Source organism: Panthera leo, chromosome A2, assembly GCF_018350215.1.
Source record: "Panthera leo isolate Ple1 chromosome A2, P.leo_Ple1_pat1.1, whole genome shotgun sequence".
Classification (NCBI taxonomy): Eukaryota; Metazoa; Chordata; class Mammalia; order Carnivora; family Felidae; genus Panthera; species Panthera leo.
Window position 1 is genome coordinate 16,082,267 of NC_056680.1, and position 25,266 is coordinate 16,107,532.

Genomic DNA, 25,266 nt, shown 5'->3' on the forward strand with positions numbered 1-25,266 from the left:
CAGCTTCTGTAGACCCTTAGGGGGATCTGAAGGGTTGGGAGAGGCTCACAGGTTCTGGAACAAAGTCCATAAATGCAGATCTGGTCATTGTGAGTTTCTTGGGAAGAGGCCAAATTCTCTTAGGAAGGCCCGAGGGAAACTCTCGTCAGAGGCCCCAGGGAGGGCCATGGGGACCCGGGGAGTTGCTGAGGTGGCGACAGGATTAAGCAGGGCTTGGGGTCACAGAGTCCCACCCCAAAGTTGGCAGAAGGGGAGAGCGCAGCCCCGAGGGGGGAAACATGGCCAGCACAAAGCACAAGTAAGCCCCTCAGGAAAGGCTCCCCTTGAGAGGACAGACAGGCCCCCCGGGGCTGCGGAGGCTCCGGAGGGTTCTGGCCACAGTCAAGAAGAAAGATGATGATTTCTGTGGCGCAAAACTCAAGAGCATCTTCATTGAACAACTCTGAACACAGCAGCTCTTGGACCCTCCCCCAAGGGTGCTCTGCCCTGATGTCACGTGTCCCCTGGGTCTCCACTTCTCCTGAGGGCAGACGGAGGGAGGAAGAAGTGGCCTCCGGGCGGGCCTGCCCTGGAAACACCGCTCACAGGAGCCACATGGAGCCCAAGGACACCAGCAGGATGTGGCCAGTGACCGGGCTCAGGAAGGCAGCGCTGGCCCTGCTGATGAACCTCATGTCACTGATCTGCTTCTGGATCCAGTAGGTGAAGTGGGGGGTGCTGGTATAGATGCTTGGGAAGCGTCGCCGGTTGCAGAGAAAGCTCCAGCTCACCACCCCCACCTGGATCCAGGAGTTGTTCACCTGACACACGAGGGGGCTGCCAGAGTTAGCCTGTGGAGGGGAGGGGGGAGACGTGAGGGAAGCGGCAGGAGGGGAGAGCCTCGCTGCAGGCCCTGCCGAAATTCACACCTTCCTGGGCCACAGGCTTAGCATGAGCTGTGTTAGGCAAGTGCTGTCCCTGGTCACATGGCTATGAGCCTGCTCTGTGGCACAAAAGCTCGGCACCGGGGCCCCGGCTCAGGACCACACTGGCCTCTCCCTCCCTTCTCCTGCGACCTCTCTGACCAGAACCCCCGGGTCCTCTACCTCTGTCCTCCCTTAACTCATGGGAGGCCTCCAAGGTGTTGCCCTTGACCACCTTCTTTCCTATACTCCTGCTTGCAGAGTGAGCGGTTTGAAATGCAAACCAGCCCCCTCCTTGTTGTGCAAAGCATTCTAAAGTTGATATGGAAGGACACTGGGCCATGAATTCCATGACAGGTCTGAGAAAAAAGAGCAAATTGGAAAGTCCGGCTGGTGGTAGATTTGACCTAGCAGAGAGTTACATATATTTCAAAGCTGTGATTACAGAAACTGTGGCACTGGCATAAAAATAGGAAAATTGACCAATCATGCAATGGAGAGCCAGCCTGATGTCTGCATGTGAGGAGATGTGGCACATGTTCCAGAAAGTTCTGAGAAAAGTGGTCTCTTGTAATGGTGGGGAAACTGATGAAGAAAAATGAACTTGGGTGCTGCCTGCCATAACAAAACCTCAGAGGAATTAAAACCCTCAATGTGAAAAGTTAAAAAGGTAAAGCTCGTTAAAAACATGTAGGATCATGACTTTGACTTAAGATGAAGCATATGGGTTTTTTTAAATTTTTTTAACATTTATTCATTTTTGAGAGTGAAAGAGACAGAGCATGAGTGGGGGAGGGGCAGGGAGAGAGGGAGACAAGGAATCCGAAGCAGGCTCCAGGCTCTGAGCTGTCGGCACAGAGCCCGACGTGGGGCTCGAACTCACGGACCGTGAGATCATGACCTGAGCCAAAGTCGGACGCTTAACCGACCGAGCCACCCGGCACCCCGAAGCATATGTTTTAAAACAAAACTCGGGGCGCCTGGGGGGCTCAGTCGGTTAAGCATCTGACTTCGGCTCAGGTCATGATCGCACGGTCCGTGAGTTCGAGCCCCACGTCGGGCTCTGTGCCGACAGCTCAGAGCCTGGAGCTGCTTCGGATTCCGTGTCTCCCTCTCTCTCTGCCCCTCCCCCACTCATTCTCTCCCTCTCTCTCTCTCTCTCAAAAATAAACATTTTTTAAAAATTACATAAGACTCAAAACCTACAAACTTGAAGAAGGGAGATGTGTTGGGCTTAAGTACATCAAATTTATGACTGTTCAGTGAAGGACACCATAGCTCATTGAAGATAGATGATGAATTAAGATAGGGCATTTATTCGGTCTAAAACCAACTAGAGGTCAATATTTAGTATATGTAAGGACACCCTGAACAGTAACAAGCAGAGAAAGAGACTTGGGAGATTTCTGGGGAAGGTGATGGGAGTAGGAGGATCCTGGGCTCACCTCGTCCCACGGATACACCTAGAGAACACCCACATCAGAGTAAATAAACCAGAAAATGACCCAAAGCCTGGCAGAACAGACTCACCACAGCTAAATGCAGAGAAAAGGTCACCTTGAAGAGGGTAGGAAGGGTGGACAGCCAATCAGGAGCCAAACTGACCTGCAATACTGTCTGTGGGAGGAAGGGATGCCCCAGGTGCAGGGCAGGGAGAGGAGCAGACCCCACACCAGGCACCCCAGGCACAGGGGATCCCCACCGGGAAAATGAATCATCCTCATACATTTGGCTTTGAAAACTAGAGGGGCCTAACTTTGTTGGTTCTTACAAGCGGTAGAGCTTAATAGAACTTTAAAAATCAGTGGCTCAGCTCTGGGAGAGCCAGAGAGTAATAGGAAACTGAGCCTTTGCTCTTAAAGAGATGGCATAACAAACAGCCAGGGAGATACAGCAGAGAAGGAGCAGCTTAAAAAACACCTAGGGTATACGAAAAGGAGACGTACTTACTAATCTCAGAGTGTGTGCTGGAGGGGCAGGGATCTTTGGGAGACTTCTCCAGGAACAAAAGGGCTGGCAGGTGCCGCCTGCCTCTCCTACCCCCCAGCCTAGATATATGGACACCTGCGGGAACCAGCTCATTGAGAACACTCTCCACCTAGTTTGCAAACAGTGCACCTCACCCCTGCATTGTCCTATGGACATGCCCCCTCTATCCCAGCTGGCCTCAGCAGTTTTCCCAGGCAGCCACAGCTCATCCTCCTGCAGTGACGAGCACAGGCCTTGCCGGCATTGGGCACCCCACACCACATTCTCCTATAGACACACTCCCTCCAACACGCCCTTGGCAGGAGACCATCCAAAGCAGTGCCACACCCTAGCAGGGTGCCAGTACCACTCCAAGGTGACTCCTGCCCCAGGGAGAGGGGAAGATAACCACACATACCAGTCCATCAGCGGCCCCAGCAGTGGACTGAGGGCAGACATCTGATCTGACTGCAGGCTCCACCCACTGATGAAAGTTTTCAGGGGATGACACAGGGAAAATACCCAGCGATTCAGTGCTACCACAGTTCTTGCAAACGCCTGGACTGACTCAACTCAAGCTGAAGGCAGCCCCAGACTGACCCACTAACAACACAGAGACCAAACCCTACCCACAACAGGCAAAGAGGGCCATTGCAGGTGACTGGACTGAAGGCAAACATGGCTCAGCCACAACAGTCGGGTGCACACAACACACATGGGGGACACCCCTGAAGTGCCAGGTTCTGGTGAACAGGGGATATTGCAGTGCAGGGCACAACAGGACCTCTTCTTCATAAGTTTGCTACTTTCAAGAACAGGAGACACAGCTGACTTTCCTAACACAAAGAAACAGACAGAGAGTCAGACAAAATGAGGAAACAGAGGAATATGTCCCAAGTGAAAGAACAGGAGGACAAAATCACAGGAAGGGAGCTACACAAAATAGAGATAATATGTCTGATAGAGAATTCAAAGTAATGGTCATAAAGATACTCATTGGACTTGACAAAAGATTGGAGGACCCCAGTGACCCCCTCAACAAAGAGACAGAAAACAAAAAAGAATCCATCAGAGATAAAAAACTCAAATAAATGAAATTAAAAATACATTAGAGGGAATTAATAGTAGACTAGAGGAAGCAGAAGAATGGATCAGTGACCCGGAGTACAGAATTATGGAAAGCAATCAAGCTGAACAGGAGAGAGAAAAATACAAGTGGCCAACAGACACATGAAAAGATGCTCAACATCACTCATCATCAGGGAAATACAAATCAAAACCACATTGAGATACCACCCCACACCAGTCAGAGTGGCTAAAGTTAACGACTCAGGAAACAACAGATGGTGATGAGGATGTGGAGAAAATGGAACCCTCTTGCATTGTTGGTGGGCATGCAAACTGGTGCAGTCACTCTGGAAAACAGTGTGGAGGTTCCTCAAAAAATGAAAAATAGAATTACCCTACAACCCAACGATAGCACCACTAGGAATCTATCCAAAGGATACAGGAATGCTGATTCATAGGGGAACATGCACCCCAATGTTTATAGCAGCGCTATCAACAATAGCCAAATTATGGAAAGAGCCCAAATGTCCATCAACTAATGAATGATGTGGTATAGGGGCCCCTGGGTGGCTCAGTCAGTTGAGCATCCAACTTCGTCTCAGGTCATGATCACGTGGATCATGAGTTCAAGCCCCATGTCAGGCTCTGTGCTGACAGCTCGAAGCCTGGAGCCTCCTCCGGATTCTGTGTCTCCCTCTCTCTCTGCCCGTTCCCTGCTCGTGCACTGTCTCTATACCTCTCAAAAATAAGTAAACATTAAAAAAAAAAAGGAGAAGATGTGGTATATACATACAATGGACTACCACTAGGCAATGAAAAAGAATTAAATCTTGCCATTTGCAACATCATGAATAGAACTGGAGGGTGTTATGCTAAGTGAAATAAGTCAGTCAGAGAAAGACAAATATCATATGATTTCACTCACATGTGGAAGTTGAGAAACTTAACAGAAGACCATGGGGGAAGGGAAAGAAAAAAATAGTTACCAACAGAGAGGGAGGCAAACCATCAGAGACTCTTAAATACAGAGAACAAACTGAAGGTTGATGGGGGTGGACCACCAAGCCAGCCCTATACAAAATGTTAAAGGGGATGCTTTAAGTGGAAAGGAAAGACCATAAGCGGGAGTAAGAAAAGTAGGAACCACAAAAACAGTAAAATCTATATCTATAAAAATCAGTCAAGGGACTCACAAAATAAAAGGATGTAAAGTATGACACCATCTACCTAAAATGTGGGGTGGTAGCGGGGAGAAGAAGAAAGAATGGGTTCAAACTTAGGTAACCATCAACTTCATATAGACTGCTATATGCAGAAGATGTTACATACAACTCTAATGGCAAACACACATCAAAAACTGGTCATAGATATGCAAAAAACAAAAAGAAAGGAAGCCAAGCATATCTAAAAGCCAGCAAACTGTGAGAGAAGAGAGTAAGAAAAAAATCAGAGAACTACAAAAACCATAAAACAAGTTAACGAAATGGCAACACATACATAGCTACCACTAATTACTTAGAATGTAAATGGACTAAATGCTCTGTCACATTCAGTGATGGAACAGACAAAAAAACAAGAGCCATCTGTATACTGCCTACAAGAGACTCATTTCAGATTGAAAGATGCATGCAGATTGAAAGTGAGGGGATGGGGAAGCAGTGATCATGCATATAGAATTGGGGGGAAATGGGGCACCTGGGTGGCTCAGTCAGTTGAGCGTCTGACTCTTGGTTTCGGCTCAGGTCATGATTTCATGGTTTGTGAGATTGAGCCCCACGTCAGGCTCCACGGCGCTGGTGTGGAGCCTGCTTGGGATTCTCTCACTCCCTTTCTCCTGCCCGGCTTGTGCACATGCCCTCTCATGCTCTCTCTCTCTCTCTCAAAATAAATAAACTTAAAAAAAAAGAGTTGAAAAAAAAAGCTGAGGTAGAAAAAGAGTTGAGGGAGACACAAGAGTGTCCACTCCAGTTGCCAGCTCCCTGACAGTTTGGCAAGGCAGGGAACCCCTCATCCCCCAGGAGCACTGGAGGAGGGAGATGTGGTCGAACTTGGCAAGGTTTAAATCAAATTGATTTTTAAATCGAGACTTGTAATCAGACAGGGTGTACAGTAACTAAAAGTGACTGAAAACTGTATACTCTGCCCCAAATGATGTTTGGGGGAGGGAAGAAGCTTTGACATAGGACATGTGGAGGGGAGTGACTTGAAAAAATAAAACCATTTCATGTGGATTCTCTAACAAATTGAGACTCCTCAGCAAACAAATGCAGGAGGGGGTATGTAGCACAATATCATTTATGCAAGTTAAAATACACATTCAGCAACACTATGCATTTTCCAGAGATACAGACATCTTTAAAGAGCTGTAAGAAAGAGATTTGAGTAGGTGCCTTTGCAGGGCAAGAATATGAAAGATGAAGGGGAAAATCAAGACACTGATAATCAAGCTAATGATAACGTGAGGGCCGTTCCCCGAGAGAGATTTACTGGACTCTGGGAGCTCAGAGAAAAAGAGAACTCAGAATAGTGGAGAGAGAGAGAATTCTCAAAAATGGACATTCTCTTACCACAATGAAATAAAACCAGAGCCCATAACAAAATGGGAACTACCCCATCAAAGGAAAAGTTAATTTTCAAAAACGTTCAAGTAAAAACAGAATTAAAACCCACGATTGTTGTGTAGGGCAAAAAGAATACCACATGTGGCAAAGTCCGGGGGATAGGGGCCTGAACTGCACACGGAAGAGTCCCAGTCTAAATATTTTTACCGAACAAGAAAGAATGAAGCTAAGTTATTCATTATTATCATCAATTATGTATCCCTGCACATTCAGCTCAAGACACTTGAAAAGGAATTAATAAAGACAAAAAGGAGAACATCCATGCATTAGAAAGCAGAAAATCAGAGCCTTGAGAAGTTAAATCAAGAGGTCGTTCTTCAAAAACAACAAAATAGGGGGAGGGCGGGTGGCTCAGTCGGTTGAGCGTCTGACTTCGGCTCAGGTCATGATCTTGCGGTCTGTGCGTTCGAGCCCCGCGTCGGGCTCTGTGCTGACAGCTCAGAGTCTGGAGCCTGCTTCAGATTCCGTGTCTCCCTCTCTCTCTGCCCCTCCCCTGCCCACGCTCTGACTCTCTCTCAAAAAATAAACACTAAAAAAAATTTTTTTAAACAACAAAATTGATTAGCACCTTGTAAATCTTTCCAAGAAAAACAGAAAGAGAAGGAGATGCAAATGCTTTGTGGCATGAGTAGAAAAGAGGCTAGAACTGCATCCAGGGAAAATACACTCCCTCAGAATCTGAAGAATGTAACTTCCTCTTTACGTATTTAAATTCTGGATGAAATGAGTAATTTCTAAGAAAATGCAAATCATGTAAGTCCAATAACCATGGGCAAAACAACTTGAAATACTGTCCAGAAACTACCCCTCAAAGGAAAACAGGCCCACGTGGTTTCCTGGGTAACTTCTCCCCGGCATTCAAGGAGCAGGTAATTTATGTTGTTTCAAATGTTCCAGAACACAGACTAATATTTTTCAAGGGAAGCGTAGTCTTGATTCTATGCCTTGATACAGGGGGTGCCTTTCTCAACACGCCTTTAAAAGGAGCCCAGCCTCACTGGAGGAAGAAGACAAAACACAAAGGCCGTGTGGGTCGTGCTGTGTGGATGGTGCCCCACGGGACACTCCCTTCCCAGGTCAGTACCCTTCCTGGGCCCTGCACCCACACTGTCCTGTGCCTGGCCCGGGGCCCAGCACGGGGTGTCTGTTGGATGAAGGAACAAATGAAACACGTTCTAAAACAAGACATTATAAATCTGAATCCGACCTATGAAGGAAAAAAAAGTACACCATGAGCGGGGGAGGGCGATCCTGCACGCAGGGGACACAGACCTGAGGGAATCTGTTCATGGAGCTGACTCAGCACATCCCATCAGAGCATGGAGTCATCCTGACAGCTACAGAAAACACATTTTAGGAAGCAGGGCATTCATTCCTGAGGTAAAAATGCCATAGCGGAACAGAAAGGAGTGGCTCTCTCCCTGAAAGACGATATGCCAGATGAGCACCACGCTTCATGATCAAGTGTGAGAAGCGCATCCAAGAAGGTTGGCAACAAGAAAAAACACAGCTCCATTCCAGGTCGTTCAGAGGAGAAGTGCCCAAGGCAATGAAAAAAATAAATATCGTGGAAATAAAAGAGGCAAAATCATTGCTAATGGCAGCTCATAGGAGTGTAGGCCTGGAAAGCCCCAGAGAGTCAACTAAAAACTCTCAGGTAGAACAGAAGAGTTCAGCTCACCCTTTTCAACAAGAGGATGAGTCTGGGGATGGAAGTGAAGAAAGTGAAAATGAAAGGAAGGTCTCATCCTGCTGAGGAGGAAGCTGAAGATGCCAATGAACTCTGGGTGTTCATATATTAATATTAAATGTTAAATATGAGCATGGAAAATGCAAGGTGACCGGTAGCAGACTGAAATTGAGACATGACAAATTGCAAACCAACAGCAGAAAGGTGGAGTGGAAAACAAAATCAACACAAAATGCAAGGTGGGGGAACAAAACGCAACATTCTTTTTGGTAGATGGATTAAAGGATATTCTCCCAGATGTACCAACAAAAACAGCATCCAGGTTTATGCTGTTGAACAAGAAACAAACTTAAAACAAAATGGCATACGGGATGCCTGGGTGGCTCAGTCGGTTGAGCATCCAACTCTATTTTATTTTTATTTTTTTTAATGTTGATTTATTTTTGAAGAGAGAGAGAGAGATGGAGCATGAACGGGGGAGGGGCAGAGAGAGAGGGAGACACAGAATCTGTGTCAGCACAGAGCCCGAGCGCCTGATGCGGGGCTTGAACTCACAAACCGTGAGATCATGACCTGAGCCGAAGTCGGATGCTTAACTGACTGAGCCACCCAGGTGCCCCAAGAGTGTGCGACTCTTGATTTCAGGGTTGTGAGTCGGAGCCCCACAGTGACTATAGAGACCACTTAAAAAATAAAACCTTAGGGGCGCCTGGGTGGCTCAGTCGGTTGGGCGGCCGACTTCACCTCAGGTCATGATCTCGCACTCCGTGAGTTCAAGCCCCGCGTCAGGCTCTGTGCTGACAGCTCAGAGCCTGGAGCCTGTTTCAGATTCTGTGTCTCCCTCTCTCTGACCCTCCCCCGTTCATGCTCTGTCTCTCTGTCTCAAAAATAAATAAATGTTAAAAAAAATAATAATAAAAAAATAATAAAAAAAAATAAAACCTTAAAAAAAAAGAGAGAGAGAGAAAAGAAATGCCCCCTTTATTATATCCTACATTCCCATCTTGTTTTGGTCTGTTTCTGCCTCTTGCAGTCTCATTCCTTTGCCAACACCACTCTTAAATTATTGTAGCTTTTGAATTCTTGTTTTTCTTTTGTATGTGGTAAGGCAAGTCCTCCTTCATTATCCTCCTTTCAAAGAATTTGCCTGGCTGTTCTCCCACGTTCATTCCAACTGAACAATTTTAGAATAATGTCAAAAAGAAAATCATGTGGCAATGTTGGTGGAAATTAATAGATTAACTTAGGGGAAATAGACTATTTTGTTCTATTTCTTTCTGTCTAGAGCGAGGGATTTACAGCTTTCTGCATATAGTTACTGCCTGATGCTGCTTAAGTATATGCTTATGTGTTTTGTATCTCTGCTGTGAGCAATATGTTTTCTTTCATTATATTTTCTGCTTAAATATATATACATTTATATACACATATTTATATATATACATTATATTTCTATATATTTATGTATACACATACTATATATATATGTATATATGTACACAAGGTAAATATATTATAAGGTAATATATATATACACAATATATATGTATATGTATATACAAATACATGTATATATACAAGGTAAATATATATATTTACAAATGTGTGTGTGTGTGTGTGTGTGTGTATATATATATATATATATATATATATATATATATATTGTGTGTGTGTGTGTTTGTGTGTGTGTGTGTGTATTTACCTTGTAACAATCATCCTTTCTGGATCTAGTTGATTCTCTTTAATTTTGTAGGTCCAGAGACCATCATCTATAAACAGTAATCAATTTACCTCCTTCTTTTCAACATGTGTACTTCTTATTTTTCTTGTCTACTACAGTGTAAGAACTATATTTCAGAACAATTAGTCTGTCTTCCAGGAGACACTGTGCTTTTTTTAAAAAAGGAACTTTGTTTTATATTCTAGAGAGAGAGAGCAAGTGCGAGCCAGGGAGAAGGGCAGAGGGAGAAAGAGAATTCCAGGCAGGCTCCACACTCAGGGCTCAGTGCAGGGCCGGATACAGGGCTCAATCCCATGACCCTGAGCTGAAATCAAGAGGTGGATGCTCGGGGCACCTGGGTGGCTCAGTCGGTTGAGCATCTGACTTCAGCTCAGGTCACGATCTCATGGTTTGTGAGTTCGAGACCCACATCGGGCTCTTGGGCTCTGTGCTGACACAGATTCTGTGTCTCCCTCTCTCTCTGCCCCTCCCTGCTCACGCTCTGTCCCCTGTTCACGCTCTGTCTCCCTTTCTCTCTCAAAAATAAATACGCATTAAAAATTAAAAAAATAAAAAAAAATAGTCACACACTCTTCTGAGCCTGCCAGGCTCCCCTAAAGGGGGCATTTCTATTCATTGCCCCAAAACACATTAAAAGCATTCAATAAAAGATAATTTACATAACTGGCTATGTTTAGAGAAAAATAAAGTGGGTGCCTTCTCTCGACCTTCCAGATGAAACAAAATTAAAATATTTAAAGAAAAGAATTGAGAACACGTATGAGTGAATAATTTATCTTAGGGTGGGAAGGGTACTTCTAGGCCTAGCACAAAAATCACTATCATCAAGGGAAATAATGATAAAATTTTAAATGACTCTATGGAAAAAAAAATCCACACTGAAAAAAGGCAAATGATGGACAAATAGGGCAAAATATTGTGAACCATGTTATAAACGGTTAAAATTTCCAGTTCCCAAAGTTTTTAATAACTTTTTTATTTTGAAATAATTTGAGACTCACAGAGAAGTTGCAAGTATAATATTTTTACCCAGATTTACTAATTGTTCATGTTGTACCATATTTGTTTTATAATCTTTCCCCATACGTGTATATGTATGTATATGTGTGTGTGTGTGTGTGTGTGTGTGTGTGTGTATAGATACACACATATATATACACCATTTTAAATTAAGTTGAAAAGACATGATGCTCCTTCCTGATAATTACTACAGCACATAATATCCAGAGTGTTTACAAATCAATAAAAACAAAAGTAGTTTAATAGAAAATCATGAGCCAATGGCAGGGAAAAGTGTAAATGGTACACTGAACACAGCAAGCATCTTTATCTAGACTCCCTTTGTCATTTTACAATTGATTTAGAAGGTGAGTTCTTTCTCTGACCCTGGGTAAACACTTGGGCAGAACCAGAAGGTTTTGCTCCCTGTGATTAATGTAATCATAGGCGCTATGAGGACACTGTCACATAAACATATCTCAGTTCAGAAATCAGAATATGCGTTCCCACACAATAATTACAACGCCAGACTTGATTTAAAGTAAGAACTTTTCCCCACTGCTGTCTAAGGCTCTTGGACGCCTGGGAAGGAGGAAGCCAGATCCGCTCCCCTCTCCCCCCCTCCCTTCCTGTTCCTTCCCTTCAGCAACGGCTCCAACCCCATCTTGCTAACCTGTTTCCTGAACCTGCCGAAGTTAAAGCTGGAGGGTGGGGAAGCAAGAAAACCAGCTTATCCCCCAGGTACTTCCTGCTCTCTGGGTCTTGAGCAGATTGACAGCTGACTCCGCCCCTGAGTGGGCACATATCACACTCCCTGAGTGATCTTGTTGAAACCCCTCCCAGGAGATCTGACACCCCACCCCCATCCCTTAAAGAGAGAAGGGTGAGCACACAGGAGCAGCTCTTTCCAGAGAAATCCTCCTCATAAAATCACCTCCCACTCTACTCTCTTGACCCTTTGGTATGTACACATAGTGGAATGTCACACAACTATCTTTGAACCCTGATACATACTGTATTTTGATGACTTCACTGAAACTTCCTATTTAATATCCTGTTGCACCGGCAATTTACAAAATTGCTCGATTTCATGGAAATTAAAGCAAAAGTAAAAGTTTTAGTCTCCCAGAGGAACAAAAGTTAAAATAAAAATAATGCCTAATGCTGATGATGACGTAGAGAAAAGGGCACTCATATACTGTTGGTATTAGTGTAAATGGGTCAAAATATTTGAGGAGGCTAATTTGTCTGTATCTCTTAAAATGTTAAATGTGCATACAACTGCTCTTGTAATTACACTTCTAAAAATTTATTTTAGAGAAATACTTGAACAAATGTGCAAAGATCTATGAACAAAGATTTTTACTCTAGCATGGCAGAAAAATATTGAAATGAGTTCAGATGTCTATCAGTAGAATGGTTAAATAGATCAAGACACAGCAATATGAAAGAATTACTATTCAGTATTCAGCGAGAATGGAAGGCATTTATATAGATAGTCCAAGACAGTCCAAGATCTATTTCAAGTGAAAGTAAAAAAGTTGAATAAAATTATAATACAATCTTTCATTAAAAATAAAAACTAGAGGGGCTCCTGGGTGGCTCAGTTGGCTAAGCGTCCAGCTTCATTCGGGTCATGATCTCACGGTTTGTGGGTTTGAGTCCAGTGTTGGCCTCTGTGCTTACAGCTCAGAGCCTGGAGCCTACTTCAGATTCTGTGCGTGCGTGTGTGTGTGTGTGTGTGTGTGTGTGTGTCTTTGCCCCTCCCCCGCTTGCTCTCTGTCTCTGTCTCTCTCAAAAATAAATATTAAAAAAGTTAGAAATAAATAAAAACTAGAAAACAACCCTAAAACTTATTTAGGGTTTCATATATGTATAGAAAAGAAATGTTAAGGATAGAAGCTAAATAACTTAGGGTGGAAATTTCTGGAGAGTTTGATTATAGGAGAGTCTCATTTTCTAAATTTTGCATTTATGTACTACTTTTTAAAGGCAATGCATCCATTTCCTTTCAAATCACACTATATGTATATATTCTTAAATAATATATACATATTATTTAAGATAATTGATAATTGAATCACAACAGTACAGAATTTAAGAGATGAAACCAACGTTTAATTAAAAGATAAGTTTTGGGCACCTGGGTGGCTCAGTTAAGCGTCCAACTCTCGATTTCGGCTCAGGTCATGATCATAAGATCAAGTCCCGTGCCAGGCTCTGCACAGGCAGTGTGGAGCCTACTTGGGATTCTCTCTCTCCCTCTCTGTCCCTTTCTCTCTCTCTCCCTCTCTCTCTCTCTCTCTCTCTCTCTCTCTCAAGTAAAATTTTTTTAAAAAGATGATTTTATGGTTTTAAATACTTCAAATGCAAAACTAGAAAGGGTAAATCCTTTTGTCCAAGAAGACAGAAAAAGATAACCAAATCAAGCCCAAGGGAAGCAGAAGAAAAATTAATAGAAATAGATAATAATGAAATAAATGTTTAAAACTTAACTGCATACCAGGCTGCCAGGCAAGTTACAACATATTCCATATAACTGGTATCGCCATAGAGCCTATTTTATGACCACACAGAAATTGGGTTGGAAATCATTAACAAAACAAATAAGTACACATGTATTTGAAAATCAAAAAAACACACTTCTAAATAAGTCGTGGGTCAAAATGAAATAAGAATGGGAATTATAGAAAATATTTAGAGCCGGATAACAGTAAAAATGCTACATATTAAAATATGTGGCATTAGGCTAAAGCATTTACTAAGAGGGGAATGTGTAGCCTTAAATGCTTTCATTAGAAAAGAAAAAAGTAAGGGGCGCCTGGGTGGCTCCGTCAGTTAAATGTGAGGCTCTGAATTTTGGCTCAGGTCATGGTCTCAAGGTCTGTGAGTTCGAGCCCGGCATAGGGCTCCATGCTGACAGTGCAGAGCCAGCTTGGGATTCTCTCTCTCCTTCTCTCTCTGCCCCTCCCCCACTCACACGTGCTCTCTTTCTCTCAAAATAAGCTTTAAAAGAAAATTAAAAAGTCCAAAACTACACTGGATGTCTTCTTTATCTATTCATCTATGGATGGACACTTGGGCTGCTTCCGTATCTCGGCTATTGTAAATAATGCTGCAATAAACATAGGGAGGCATATGTCTTTTCAAATTAGTGTTTTCACTATCTTCAGATAAATGCCCAGCAGGAGAATTAATGAATCATAGAGCAGTTCTATTTTTAACTTCTTGAGGAAACTCCATACTTATTTCCACAGTGGCTGCACCAGTTTGCATTCCCACCAATGGTGCAAGAGGGTTCCGCTTTCTCCACATCCTTGCCGACACCTGTTGTTTCTTATGTTGTTGATTTTAGCCATTCTGACACGTGTGAGGCGGTATCTCATCGTGGTTTTGACTTGTATTTCCCTGATGATGAGTGATGTTGAGCATCTTTTCATGTGTCTGTTAGCCATCTGTATGTCTTCTTTGGAAAAAAATGTCTATTCAGGTCTTCTGCTCATTTTTTAAATCAGACTGAGTTTTTTGGAGGGTTTTTTTGGGTGGGTTTTTGGTTTTGGTTTTTGGTGTTGAGTTGTAGGAGTTCTTTACATATTTTGGATACCAACCCTTTCTCAAAAATATCATTTGCAAATACCTTCTCACATTCAGTAGGTTGCCTTATCATTTTGTTGATGTTTTCCTTTGCTGTGAGAAGCTTTTTTAGTTTGATGTAGTCCCAATTGCCTTAATTTTGTTTTGCTTTTGTTGGCTTAGCCTGAGGGGGCAGATTCAACAACAAACTGCTAAGACTGATGTGCAAGAGTTTACTGCCTATGTTTTCTTTTAGGAGTTTTATGGCTTGGGGTCTTACCTTTAGATCTTTAATCCATTTGGGGCTCATTTTTGTGTATGTTGTAAGAAAGTGGTCAAGTTTCATTCTTTTGCATGTAGCTGTTTGGTTTTCCCAACATTATTTATTGAAGGGACAGTCTTCCCCATGGTATATTCTTGCCTCCTTTGATTAACTATTGATTTGTATCTATTTTTGTTTCAGTACCATATTCTTTTGATTAATCTAGCTTTGTAGTATAGCCTGAAATCTGGGATTGTGATACCTCCAGTTTTGTCTTCTTTCTCAAGACTGCTTTGTCCATTCTGGATCTTTTGTGGTTTTATACAAATTTTAGTATTTTTTATTCTAATTCTGCAAAAATTACTATTGGTATTTTGATAGGGATTGCATCAGATCTGTAGATTGCTTTGGATAGTATGGACATTTTAATGATTAATTCTCCCAGTCCATGAGCATGGTATATCTTTCCATTTATCTGTGTTATTTTCAGTTTCTTTCATCAGTGTCTTATAGTTTTCAGAGTACAAGTCTTTTACCTTTGGTTAAATCTATTCCTAGGTATTTTATTCTTTTTGATGCAATGATAAATGGAGCTGTTCTCTTAATTTCCTTCTGCTACTTCATTTTTAGTGTGTAGAAATGGAACATATTTCTTTATATTTTGTATCCTGTAACTTTACTGAATTTCTTTATTAGCTCTAACAGTTTTTTGATGGAGTCGTTAGGAGTTTCTATATGTAGTATCATATCATCTGCATATAGTGACAGTTTTACTTTTTCCTTACTAATTTGGATGCCTTTTATTTCTTTTGTTTGTCTGATTGCTGTGGCTAATCTTCAGTACTCTGTTGCATAAAAGCAGCAAGATAAAGTAAAAACCAGGTGAAATTTTTAAAAATAAAAAATAAATAAATAAAATTGGCAAGTGAACATCCTTGTCATTCCTGACCTTAGAGGAAAAGCTTTCTGCTTCTCACCACTGAGTATGATGTGCTGTGGGTTTGTCATATATGGTCTCTATTATGTTAAGGTATCTTCCCTCTATACACACTTTGCTAAGAGTTTTTACCATGAATGGATGTTGAATTTTGTCAAATGCTTTTTCTACATCTGTTGAGATGATCATATGATTTTTATCCTTCATTCATTAATGTGGTATATCATGTTGATTGATTCGCAGATACTGAACATGTTTGCATCCCTGGAACAAATCCACTTGATCAGGTGAATGATCCTTTTCCTGTATTATTGAATTCAGTTTGCTAAGATTTTGTTGAGGAGTTTTGCTTCTATTTTCATCAGGGCTATTGGTCTGTAATTTTCTTTTTTTTAGAGTGTCTTTGTCTGGTTTTAGTATCAGGGTAGTGCTGGCCTTGTAGAATAAATTTGGAACCGTTCTTTCCTCCTCAATTTTTTGGAATACTTTAAGAAAGATAGGTATTAACTCTTCTTTAAATGTTTGATAGAATTCATCTGTGAAGCCATCTGGTTCTGGACTTTTGTTTGTTGGGAGTTTTTTGATTACTGATTCACTTTCACTACTAGTAATCAGCCTGTTCCAATTTTTTTTTTCTTCCTGACTCATTCTTGGAAGATTGTATGTTTCTAGGAATTTACCCATTTTCTTTGTATTTCTGTGGTGTTGGTTGAACTTCTCTTTCATTTCTGATTTTGAGTCTTCTCTCATTTCCTTGATAAGTCTAGCTAAAGTTTATCAATTTTACATTTTCAAAGAGCCAGCTCTTAGTTTCATTGATCTTTTCTATTGTTTCTTCAGTCTCTATTTTATTTATATCACTCCAATATTTATTATTTCCTTCTACTTTGTTCTTATTCCTTCCTTTGTTCTTATTCTCGTTCCTTCAGGTGTAAAGTTAGATCATCTCAGATTTTGTTTCTTGATGTAGGCCTGCATTACTATAAACTTGCCTCTTAGAACTGCTTTTTAAAGCATTGCCAATTTTGTTTATTTTTTTTTGGAAAAACTGCTCATTACTTTCAGTGTTATGTTATTGTTTATTCTGGTCTCTATTTCTGATTTTTTTGGTATCTCCTTCCTCTACTAAATCTCAGCTGTTTCTTCTTTTTCTGGTTCCTTGTGGTGTAATGTTGTTTATTTGAACTTTTCCTCTTTATACGAGCATTTATAGCATAAATTTCACTCTAACATCTGCTTTTGCTGCATCCCATAGGTTTTGAAATATTGTATTTTCCTTTCTTTTGAGACATATTTTAATTTGCCATTTTATTTCTTATTTGGCCCATTGCTTGTGCAGTAGTGTGTTAATATTTACATATTAAATATTTAATATACACATTGTAGATTTTCCAGCTTCGTTTTACCGTTGTTGATCTTTAGTTTTATACCACTGTGGTTGGAAACTATCCTTGGTATGACTTCAGTCTTCTTAAATTTGTAATATTTATTATGTCTCTTTTTGTGGGATTTAACCAGAGGATTCTTCTATGTGTACTTGAGGAAAATGTGTATTCTATTTTTGTTGGGTGGAATGTTTTATATTTATCTTTTAGAACCATATATTCTGAAATATGCTTCAAGTAGAAAAAATGTTCTTGTTGGAAAAAAGCGGTAACTTTAACTGAGGGTATTCATTTAAAATAAAACATGTCAGAGGGGAGGTGGGTGGGGGGTGGGTGGAACAGATAAAGGGGATTAAGAGTACACTTATCATAATGAGCACTGAGTCATGATGTATGAAATGGTTGAATCACTATATTGTACACCTGAAACTAATATAACACTGTATGTTAACCATACTGGAATTAAAATTAAACACTTAATAAATTTTTTAAAAAACTGCTTTTGCTGCATCTCAAAGATTTTGAACCATTGTATTTCCATTTTCATTTGTCTCGAGGTATTTTTTAATTTCCTCTTTGATTTCTTCATTGACCTGTTATTTATTTGGCGGCGTGTTGTTTAGCCTCCGCGTTTCTGTTTTCTCCAGTTCTGGTTTTGTTTTGTTTTTCTTGTCACTGATCTCTAGTTTCATACTGTTGTGGTCAGAAAAGATGCTTGATAGGGTTTCAGTCTTCTTGAATTCACTGAAACTTGCTTTGTGGCCTAACATGTGATCAAGCTCTCCTGGAGAATGTTGTATGTGCACGTGAAAAGGAAGTGCATGCTGCCGTCTTTTGTTTTTTGATGGAATGTTCCATATATATTTTTTTTCTGTATATTAAGTCCATCTGGTCTTGACTTCAATAAAATCTAAACTGCTGCTCAGCAAAGGACAGTGTAAACATAATGAAAAGATAAATTTAAAAACCGGGACAAGATATCGGCCATATACACAAGGAACACAGAACCAAGATCCAAAATATAAAATATAATAAAAAGAAAAAGGCAAACAATAGAAAATGTGCAGAACAGCTGAGTAAGTGATTCATAGAAGAAGAATCACGAATGGAGAATGCACACAGGAAGCGACGCATAGCTGCACTGGTCACTGGGGACACACGCTGCAACCACAACGGGATACTATTGCTCTGTTTCTCATCTAACAGGATGGAAAACGTTTTATAGTCTGACAATACCAAAAATGTTGCCAACAATATGGAACAGAATTCTCAAACACTGATGTAAGAATATGGATTAACACGATCCCTTTGGAAAACAATTGGCAATAACAATTTTAATTTTTTTAATGTTTGATTTATTTTTTTGAGAGAGACAGGGACAGAATGCAAGTAGGTTAGGGGCAGAGAGAGAGGGAGACACAGAATCCGAAGCAGGCTCCAGGCTCTGAGCTGTCAGCACAGAGCCCGACGCGGGGCTCGAACCCACAAGCCGTGAGATCATGACCTGAGCCGAAGTCAGACGCTCAGCCGACTGAGCCACTCAGGCGCCCCTTAATATTTTTTTTCTATTGAGAGAGAGACAGCAGGGAATGGGCACAGAGAGAGAGAGAGAGAGAGAGAGAATCCCAAGCAAGCTCCATGCTGTCAGCGCAGAGCCTGATGTGGGGATCGAACTCATGAACCATGAGATCATGATCTGAGCTGAATCAAGAGTCAGATGCTCCACCAACTGAGCCCTCCAGCGCCCCAGCAAAAACTATTAAAGATGAAGGCATGCACAGCCTATGACCCCCCCAGTTCCCTGCAGGACACATCCTGTCGAGAAATTCTGGAACACGTAAGTAGGGAGATGTGTGTAAGAATATTCAGAGCAGCGGTTTGTGATATGAAAAAATCCCTGAAAACCACCTCAATGCTATAAACAATAGAGTGTAGAAATTGTGCCATGGTCACAAGAGAATATCCTAGCTCGAGATGTCAATTAATGAATGAGAGCTGCACTTTTCAATAGGGATAAATCTCAAAAACAATGTTGAACCGGAGATGCGAGAGACAGACACACGCTTACGGAACGATGCCATTTATGAAAACCAGTTCTGCCAGCACCGGGCCCACATCTGGGCATGTGACTGATGTTCAGAAATGTCCAAGAGACCTGAAGAGCATTGCCATTATTACCATTATTGTGGACAGGCACAAGGAGTTTTTTCACCCTATTTTACAGACTTGGAAACTGAAGGCCAAGGAAAGGAGATCTTCCTCAGGTCACCCAGTGCCGTGTGAGAAGGCAGACGTGATCCCTGAAAGTCCCCTCCCTCCCGTGGGCCACACACCCCGCACCTGACAAGAGTCCATGCCCAATTCTGAGGAGGCACACAGCATGTCCTTCCCAATGAACTTCTCTTTCTTCAAGAAGAGAAACTGGTACTGCTGACGGCAGATACCGTTGCTAATGATCCTGACAGCCACCTCCTGAAGACTGTAGGGGGTACTTGAGGTTTCTGAAGAGACAGAGAGATCCTGCCTCATCATCCCTTCAACTATTTGACACATCTCCGTCTTGAAGTTGTCCACATTCACTAGGGTTGTGAGACAGGGCTACTGTCCCGGGATGGTAATTTATAAAGGCCCCATCCCACAGCCTGACTTTTGAAACACTCAAACTCCTTAGAAAGACCAAGCAAAAGCCTCCCAGGGGGCTCAGAGCAGCATCTAAGCCCTGAATGAGGACCAGGAGAGACTACTGCAATAGTTCAGGTTTCAACAAGGGTGAAACCCTGCTCCACGGCTACCTGCCAAGGTGTCAAGACCCAGGAGCCCAAAATGTGCCATCCCCTGGAGGGCAGGATCCCACAAACACTCCTCGATTCTAGGACTCTAGGGTGGCACCAACCAGGAATTATTGGTGCCTTGAGGTAACAAGTATGTATGATGGCTGTCCAGTGCCTCAATACTTCCCGAGATCATGGCCCATGTGCCACTTGTAGACAGGGAATCCCATTAGTGGCCCAGGATTAATTTCCCTGCCATGCTGCAAGGTGAGGGGTTGGCACTGGATTTAACTCTGGGAACTGAGGCCCACGTAGCCCATGTGCGTCCTTTACACTAGAGCACTATGGATCTCTTCCTATCAGCAAAGGTCAGGATAGTGTGTAGCGTGCGTAAGTGCTCGGGAATGTTCGCTGAGGGACTGAACGAGTGAAGAAGGGAATGAACAAACGAGCCCACGTCAGAGCTGTGTTCCGAAGAGGCTGCAGTCTTGGGACCTCTGCCTGCCTTTACTCACCTTGTTCATTTTTATGTCCCCACCCGATCACCCAGCACATGGTCCCGAGCGAGAGCTTGAATTTGGTGTTGGGTAGGCAGACAGGCTGGATGAGGGGGGACCAGGAGATGGGGTCCCTCAGCTTCAGGAGGGCAATGTCCTGGGATAGGAGGTTGTGGAAATCCTCGTGGATCACGATGCGAGTGAGCAGGAGCCAAGTGCCGTTTCCTGAGACCTGCTGGACTCCCACCCTCACGGAGTACTTTTTGGGGTCCTTGGATCTACAGGGCCATAGGTAGGAGGCAGATTGCCAGCAGTGAGGCCATACGTGGTTGCAGACACACAGACTGAGCACAGGGTAACCCAGCCAGACCCCTACTCCCAGATCCCCAGATCTACTGGGCACCACCCCCCATGCCAGAAAGCAAAGCCCCCGGGAACGGCTGGCCACCCCGACTGACCTCTCTAGGCAGTGTGCGGCCGTGAGGACCCACTGATGGTGGATGAGGGAGCCGCTGCAGATGTACGCGCCCAGAAACAGGATGCTCACCTGCCATGGCCACTTGCCTACCTCTACCAGCTTCCCCTTCACCATCTTGCAGGCGATGTTGGTGTGACCACAGGCCTGGAACCAGGGCTCTAAGGAAAAAGTAGAAAGGGGGCCATGCCAGGCCTGTGCAGACTCTCAAGACCACTGCACACGGCAGCAGACTATCGAGGAAGAGAGAGCCACATTCTGGCCACCACACACGTGGGGAAGGGCTTCGCATACAGCCCTGCAAATGACAAAGGCCTAGAGGCAACAGATGCCCCACATGTTAAAGCAGTCCCCCACACAATGGGAACTGGACGGCCACCACCCCCAGGGTTTCTCTCTGCCCACTCGTTTACACAAGCAGATGGCTAGGGCAGTGAAGGAGGAGACTCATCCGAGGAGCGAGTTGCCAGTCAAGGGATAAGTGATGGGGCACAAGTGAGCAGGACGGCTTACGGCTGTGGTCAGAAAGCAATGGACAGTGATGTCGCCTGGTACAACTCCAGCGCCTGCCTTCGCAGGTCACCTCCCCGAGATGTGCTCTCTGTGACCATATGAGAAAGTGAGTAGAGATGCTTGTCAACCCCCTCCTTGCCCCGCCCCACCCCCAACAGCAGGAGTGGGAGAAGAAGGAGCTGCACTGAACCGGTTTAAGACTGAGATCTTGAACTGGACCATCTCGGACTGGTATTTAATAACTGAACATCGAGGACAGGAGAGGGAGAGATTCTGCAGCAAAGGTTGGAGACCAAGATTAAAGACAAATAAAAAGGGTTTTTTGTATGTAGCCTGCTGTCAAGGTCGGACTGGCCAACAAGCTGCTAACATGCAGTCACAGATCCTCATGGAGGCAAAGCTAGACATGTGTTTACGACGTCAGAAGCTGGCATGATTCCAGAAAGTCTGTTTCCCTCAGCAGCTCAGTGTGCAATGCCAAGCAGGGCATCAGGGACTCAGCAGCAGTAACCAAGGCCTGTCCTTGCCTAGGGAGGGTCCACGACGGCGGTGGAGGGGTCCACTGATAAACAGACAAGGTTAATAGCCTATGATGACCCCGACACATTAGTGGAAACATCTGGTGTGCCCTGCCTCACAGAAACCCCTCCACACACATCATTGATGTTTTGGCTCATTCTGCTATGTCCCAGGGCTCCTGGTACCATCAGGTGTAGATGGTCAGCTCCCTTGCCACAGACTTCCACGGATAAATACCTTTACCCTCAGCCAGGGTCTTCCCCAAGGGCCCCCACATCTCCACTGAGTTTTGTCCTGCCTTGCTTTCTCAAGGCTCCATTCTTGCCCATGTCCCTATCCAATGGCTTGCTGTCCTATTTTCCATTCCCCCCAAGGGGGAGCCGCATTTCCAGCTCTTCTCACATGCTGTGGTAGGTCCGTGGCTACCTTGTGATTCGGATTACAGCCTGCCCCGATGGGGGCTGTTCCACTTTGGGAGGGAAGAGGAGTTCCAGAGGCTTGCCCTCTCCTTTCTCACAAAGCTGAGGGCCCCATGGAGCCAAGGTCCTGCAGAATGAGCCTCACCACCTAAAAAGTGACAGTCCTAGGGGGCGGGGTTGGGCTTCGCCGCTACACTCCACACCCTCAGTGTGTTCCCCGGGCTCGGGGAACAACACTCCTCAGAGCTCACATCCAAAACACAGACTCCCACCTCCTTACAAAGGATTTGCAGGATTCAGCCTGGAGATGCCAGCATCAGGTGCCAGCACCAAGGACAGCGGTTCAGTCAGAGGGGAGCCATGATGGATTGTTTGGGGGTGTGAGGTGTCGGGGATCAACCTCGCCATAGACACCATCACACACACAGGGAACACTCAGTGGCTAGAGTCTACTGAAAACCAGTATTGAACCCTGGCTCCACAAGCCACCTAAGTCCCCTGGGCCTTGGTTTCCCGTTGTGAAATGGAGACACTGGTAAAGGCCACCTCACAGGGTGTTGAGACCTTACAGAGGGTGAACAGTCACTCATACCTCACACATTGTCATCCTAAGTCCTGGTTCTCCTAGATTGCACCTCCCAAACAAGCTCATCTGATCCCCGTCTGTTAGCTTGTTCCCCGATTTCTAACAAGACTCTTCCCTCGTGTTCATGGTCACCCTTGCCAACTGGAAGTGCTTCGACACTATCTGGGCCCCTAAGTTGGTACACTGTGCAGTCTGGTGAGGATGTGCCCATCAGGATATGGGCCAATTCAGAAAGGAGGACAGAACCCAGGCAAAGACACCCCCTCCCCTGCCCCTCTCCCATGTCCCAAAAGCCCTACCTTCTGAAAAGAGGGAATTTCCAAGTTTGGCAGAAGAAAATGGAGATGTGAGGCTCTGAAGATCTCCTGGCCCACATGCCATGGCTAGCAGGTGCCTGACCTACACTGGCCCTCATAATAGGACGTGGGGGCAGGGTGGGGCAGAGCATCTCTACTGTGTGAGAATTCTAGAACTCACGGTTCGTTTATTCATGGTAGCAGGGACTGGGTCTCTGCCCCAGGGTTTGGGGCTCACCCAGCTAAGGCAGCGGCAGGATCCTGAGAAGGAGATAGTGCGGTCATGGCAAGGTCCCGCTGGGACCACAACGGAGGCTGCTGCTAGGCACCTCCCTGGAATGATGCTTCTGGTACCCTGAGCCCATGACAGCACCTGCCATCTGGCCCACAACAGTACCCCCCGGGCTCAGCCTTGGTCTTGATGCTGCCCCTCTATGCCCAATCCTGAGCCCATGACAGCACCTGTGGATCCCAGTGCCCAGTCCAATCTCCTTCATGAAACCTTCTTCAGGGCACCCAGGAGGTGTGGAAACTGAGGCACTGAGAAGGGGATGGCTAGTTCCTGCTGTGGGTGGCTAAATGGAACTGGAGTTTTCCTTTTTCCCCCAGGTTCTGCATTTTCAAGAAAATAGCTCCTGGGTAGAGGGAGGCCCAGTGTTTGAGGCCTTGGAAGGTGGCTTCTTAAGAGGAAGCAGCTTGTAGGCCTGGGTCTTCATGAGTCATCAGAATAAATGACTTGGGTCCCCTTCCCACCACCCCACTGAGGTCCCTCCCCAGTGTTCCCATGCTCTTCACACTGTCCTTTAGGACCACTCCCTTCTGCCGCACCCCATCACCACTGCTGCCGAGGACTCAGGGTAACAAAGCTGCTCCCAACACTGCTGGGGGAGGGGGATGGTCCAGGCCACTGGTGTCCCCACTCCGGGATCATATAGTAAAGCAAAGTATGTGCCCCACAACCTGCACGTCCCCTTCTGCTTGTGTGCCCTCCAAACAGGCATGCACAGATACAGCAGGAAAGATCCAAGAGATGGCTCACGGCAGTGCTGCTGAATAGAGCCCCAACCGGAAACTACCCAACAGCCACCAAAGGTGGGATGGAAGGGGCGCCTGGGTGGCTCAGTCGGTTAAGCACCTGACAGTTCGTGGGTTCGAGCCCCATGTCAGGTCCCATGTGCTGACAGCTCAGAGCCTGGAGCCTGCTTCCCATTCTGTGTCTCCCTCTCTCTCCGCCCCTCCCTCCTTGCTCATGCTCTCTCAAAAATAAATAAATGTCAAAAACAATTTTTTTAATTAAAAAAAAAAAAAAGGCGGGATGGAGGCTCACAATTACTCACCCAAACGAAAGTGGACCACCACACGCAGCAACACGGCCAATCCCATCAACGTACTGCTGAGGGAAAGAAGTCGGACACAAAAAGGTACATACTGTATGAAACCAAAAACAGAGACACATGGCAGAAAATCAAGGAAATGATTATCCCTACAATCAGATTTACCCTAGGGGGAAACAGGGAGTAGGAGGGAGAGGGGGGGAAAAAAGAAGAAAGGAAGAAAAGAAAATCCGGAGAAGAAAAACCCTATCTACTCTTCTGCCTTTGTGGAAAATAATACTCTGAGGGGATCAATGAAACAAAATAAGACAGTTCAATGAAGACCATCATATCTATCATCATTACCAATGTGAATACAACCCTCTACTTTTAAAAGTAAAAGATTCTTACAATGGGTAGGAAAAAAGTCTACTCATGTGCTACTTATCAGGGACCCACCTAAAACATACTGACATGAAGCAGTTGAAAGCAAAAAGACAGGCAGAAATATAGTGAGTATATACAAGTGAAAATAGAAATGGCAACGTTTATCTCTAGAAATGTGATTCAGGGGGTGCCTGGGTGGCTCAGTCAGTTAAGCGTCTGACTCTCGATCTCAGCTCAGGTCTTGATCTCAAGGTTGTGAGTTCAAGCCCCACGTTGGGCTCCACACTGGGTGTGAAGCTAAAAAAGGAGGAAAGGCAGGAGGAAGGAAAGAAGGAAAGAAAGAA

General features: G+C 44.3%; 1 protein-coding gene across 1 annotated transcript; it reads right to left on the bottom strand.

Annotated features, from left to right (window-relative positions):
* Positions 1-412: 412 nt before the first annotated feature.
* On the bottom strand, positions 413-23,870 carry LOC122214267 (putative serine protease 46). Its single transcript, XM_042929112.1, has 5 exons — positions 23,226-23,870; positions 20,873-21,050; positions 20,433-20,692; positions 19,487-19,647; positions 413-830 (listed from the first exon to the last, which is right to left on the bottom strand). The coding sequence occupies exons 1-5, from the start codon at positions 23,305-23,307 to the stop codon at positions 582-584; spliced, it is 930 nt and encodes a 309-aa protein (XP_042785046.1). The 5' UTR covers positions 23,308-23,870; the 3' UTR covers positions 413-581.
* Positions 23,871-25,266: the final 1,396 nt, after the last annotated feature.

Bases quoted from the DNA above. Each gene is read 5' to 3' on its own strand.
- LOC122214267 (XM_042929112.1), bottom strand. From the start codon at position 23,307: ATGGCATGTGGGCCAGGAGATCTTCAGAGCCTCACATCTCCATTTTCT. The intron at 21,051-23,225 runs GTAGGGCTTTTG...CTTTTTCCTTAG, and splicing joins AAATTCCCTCTTTTCAGAAG to AGCCCTGGTTCCAGGCCTGT. The intron at 831-19,486 runs GTGCGGGGTGTG...TCCCCTCCACAG, and splicing joins TGGGCATGGACTCTTGTCAG to GCTAACTCTGGCAGCCCCCT.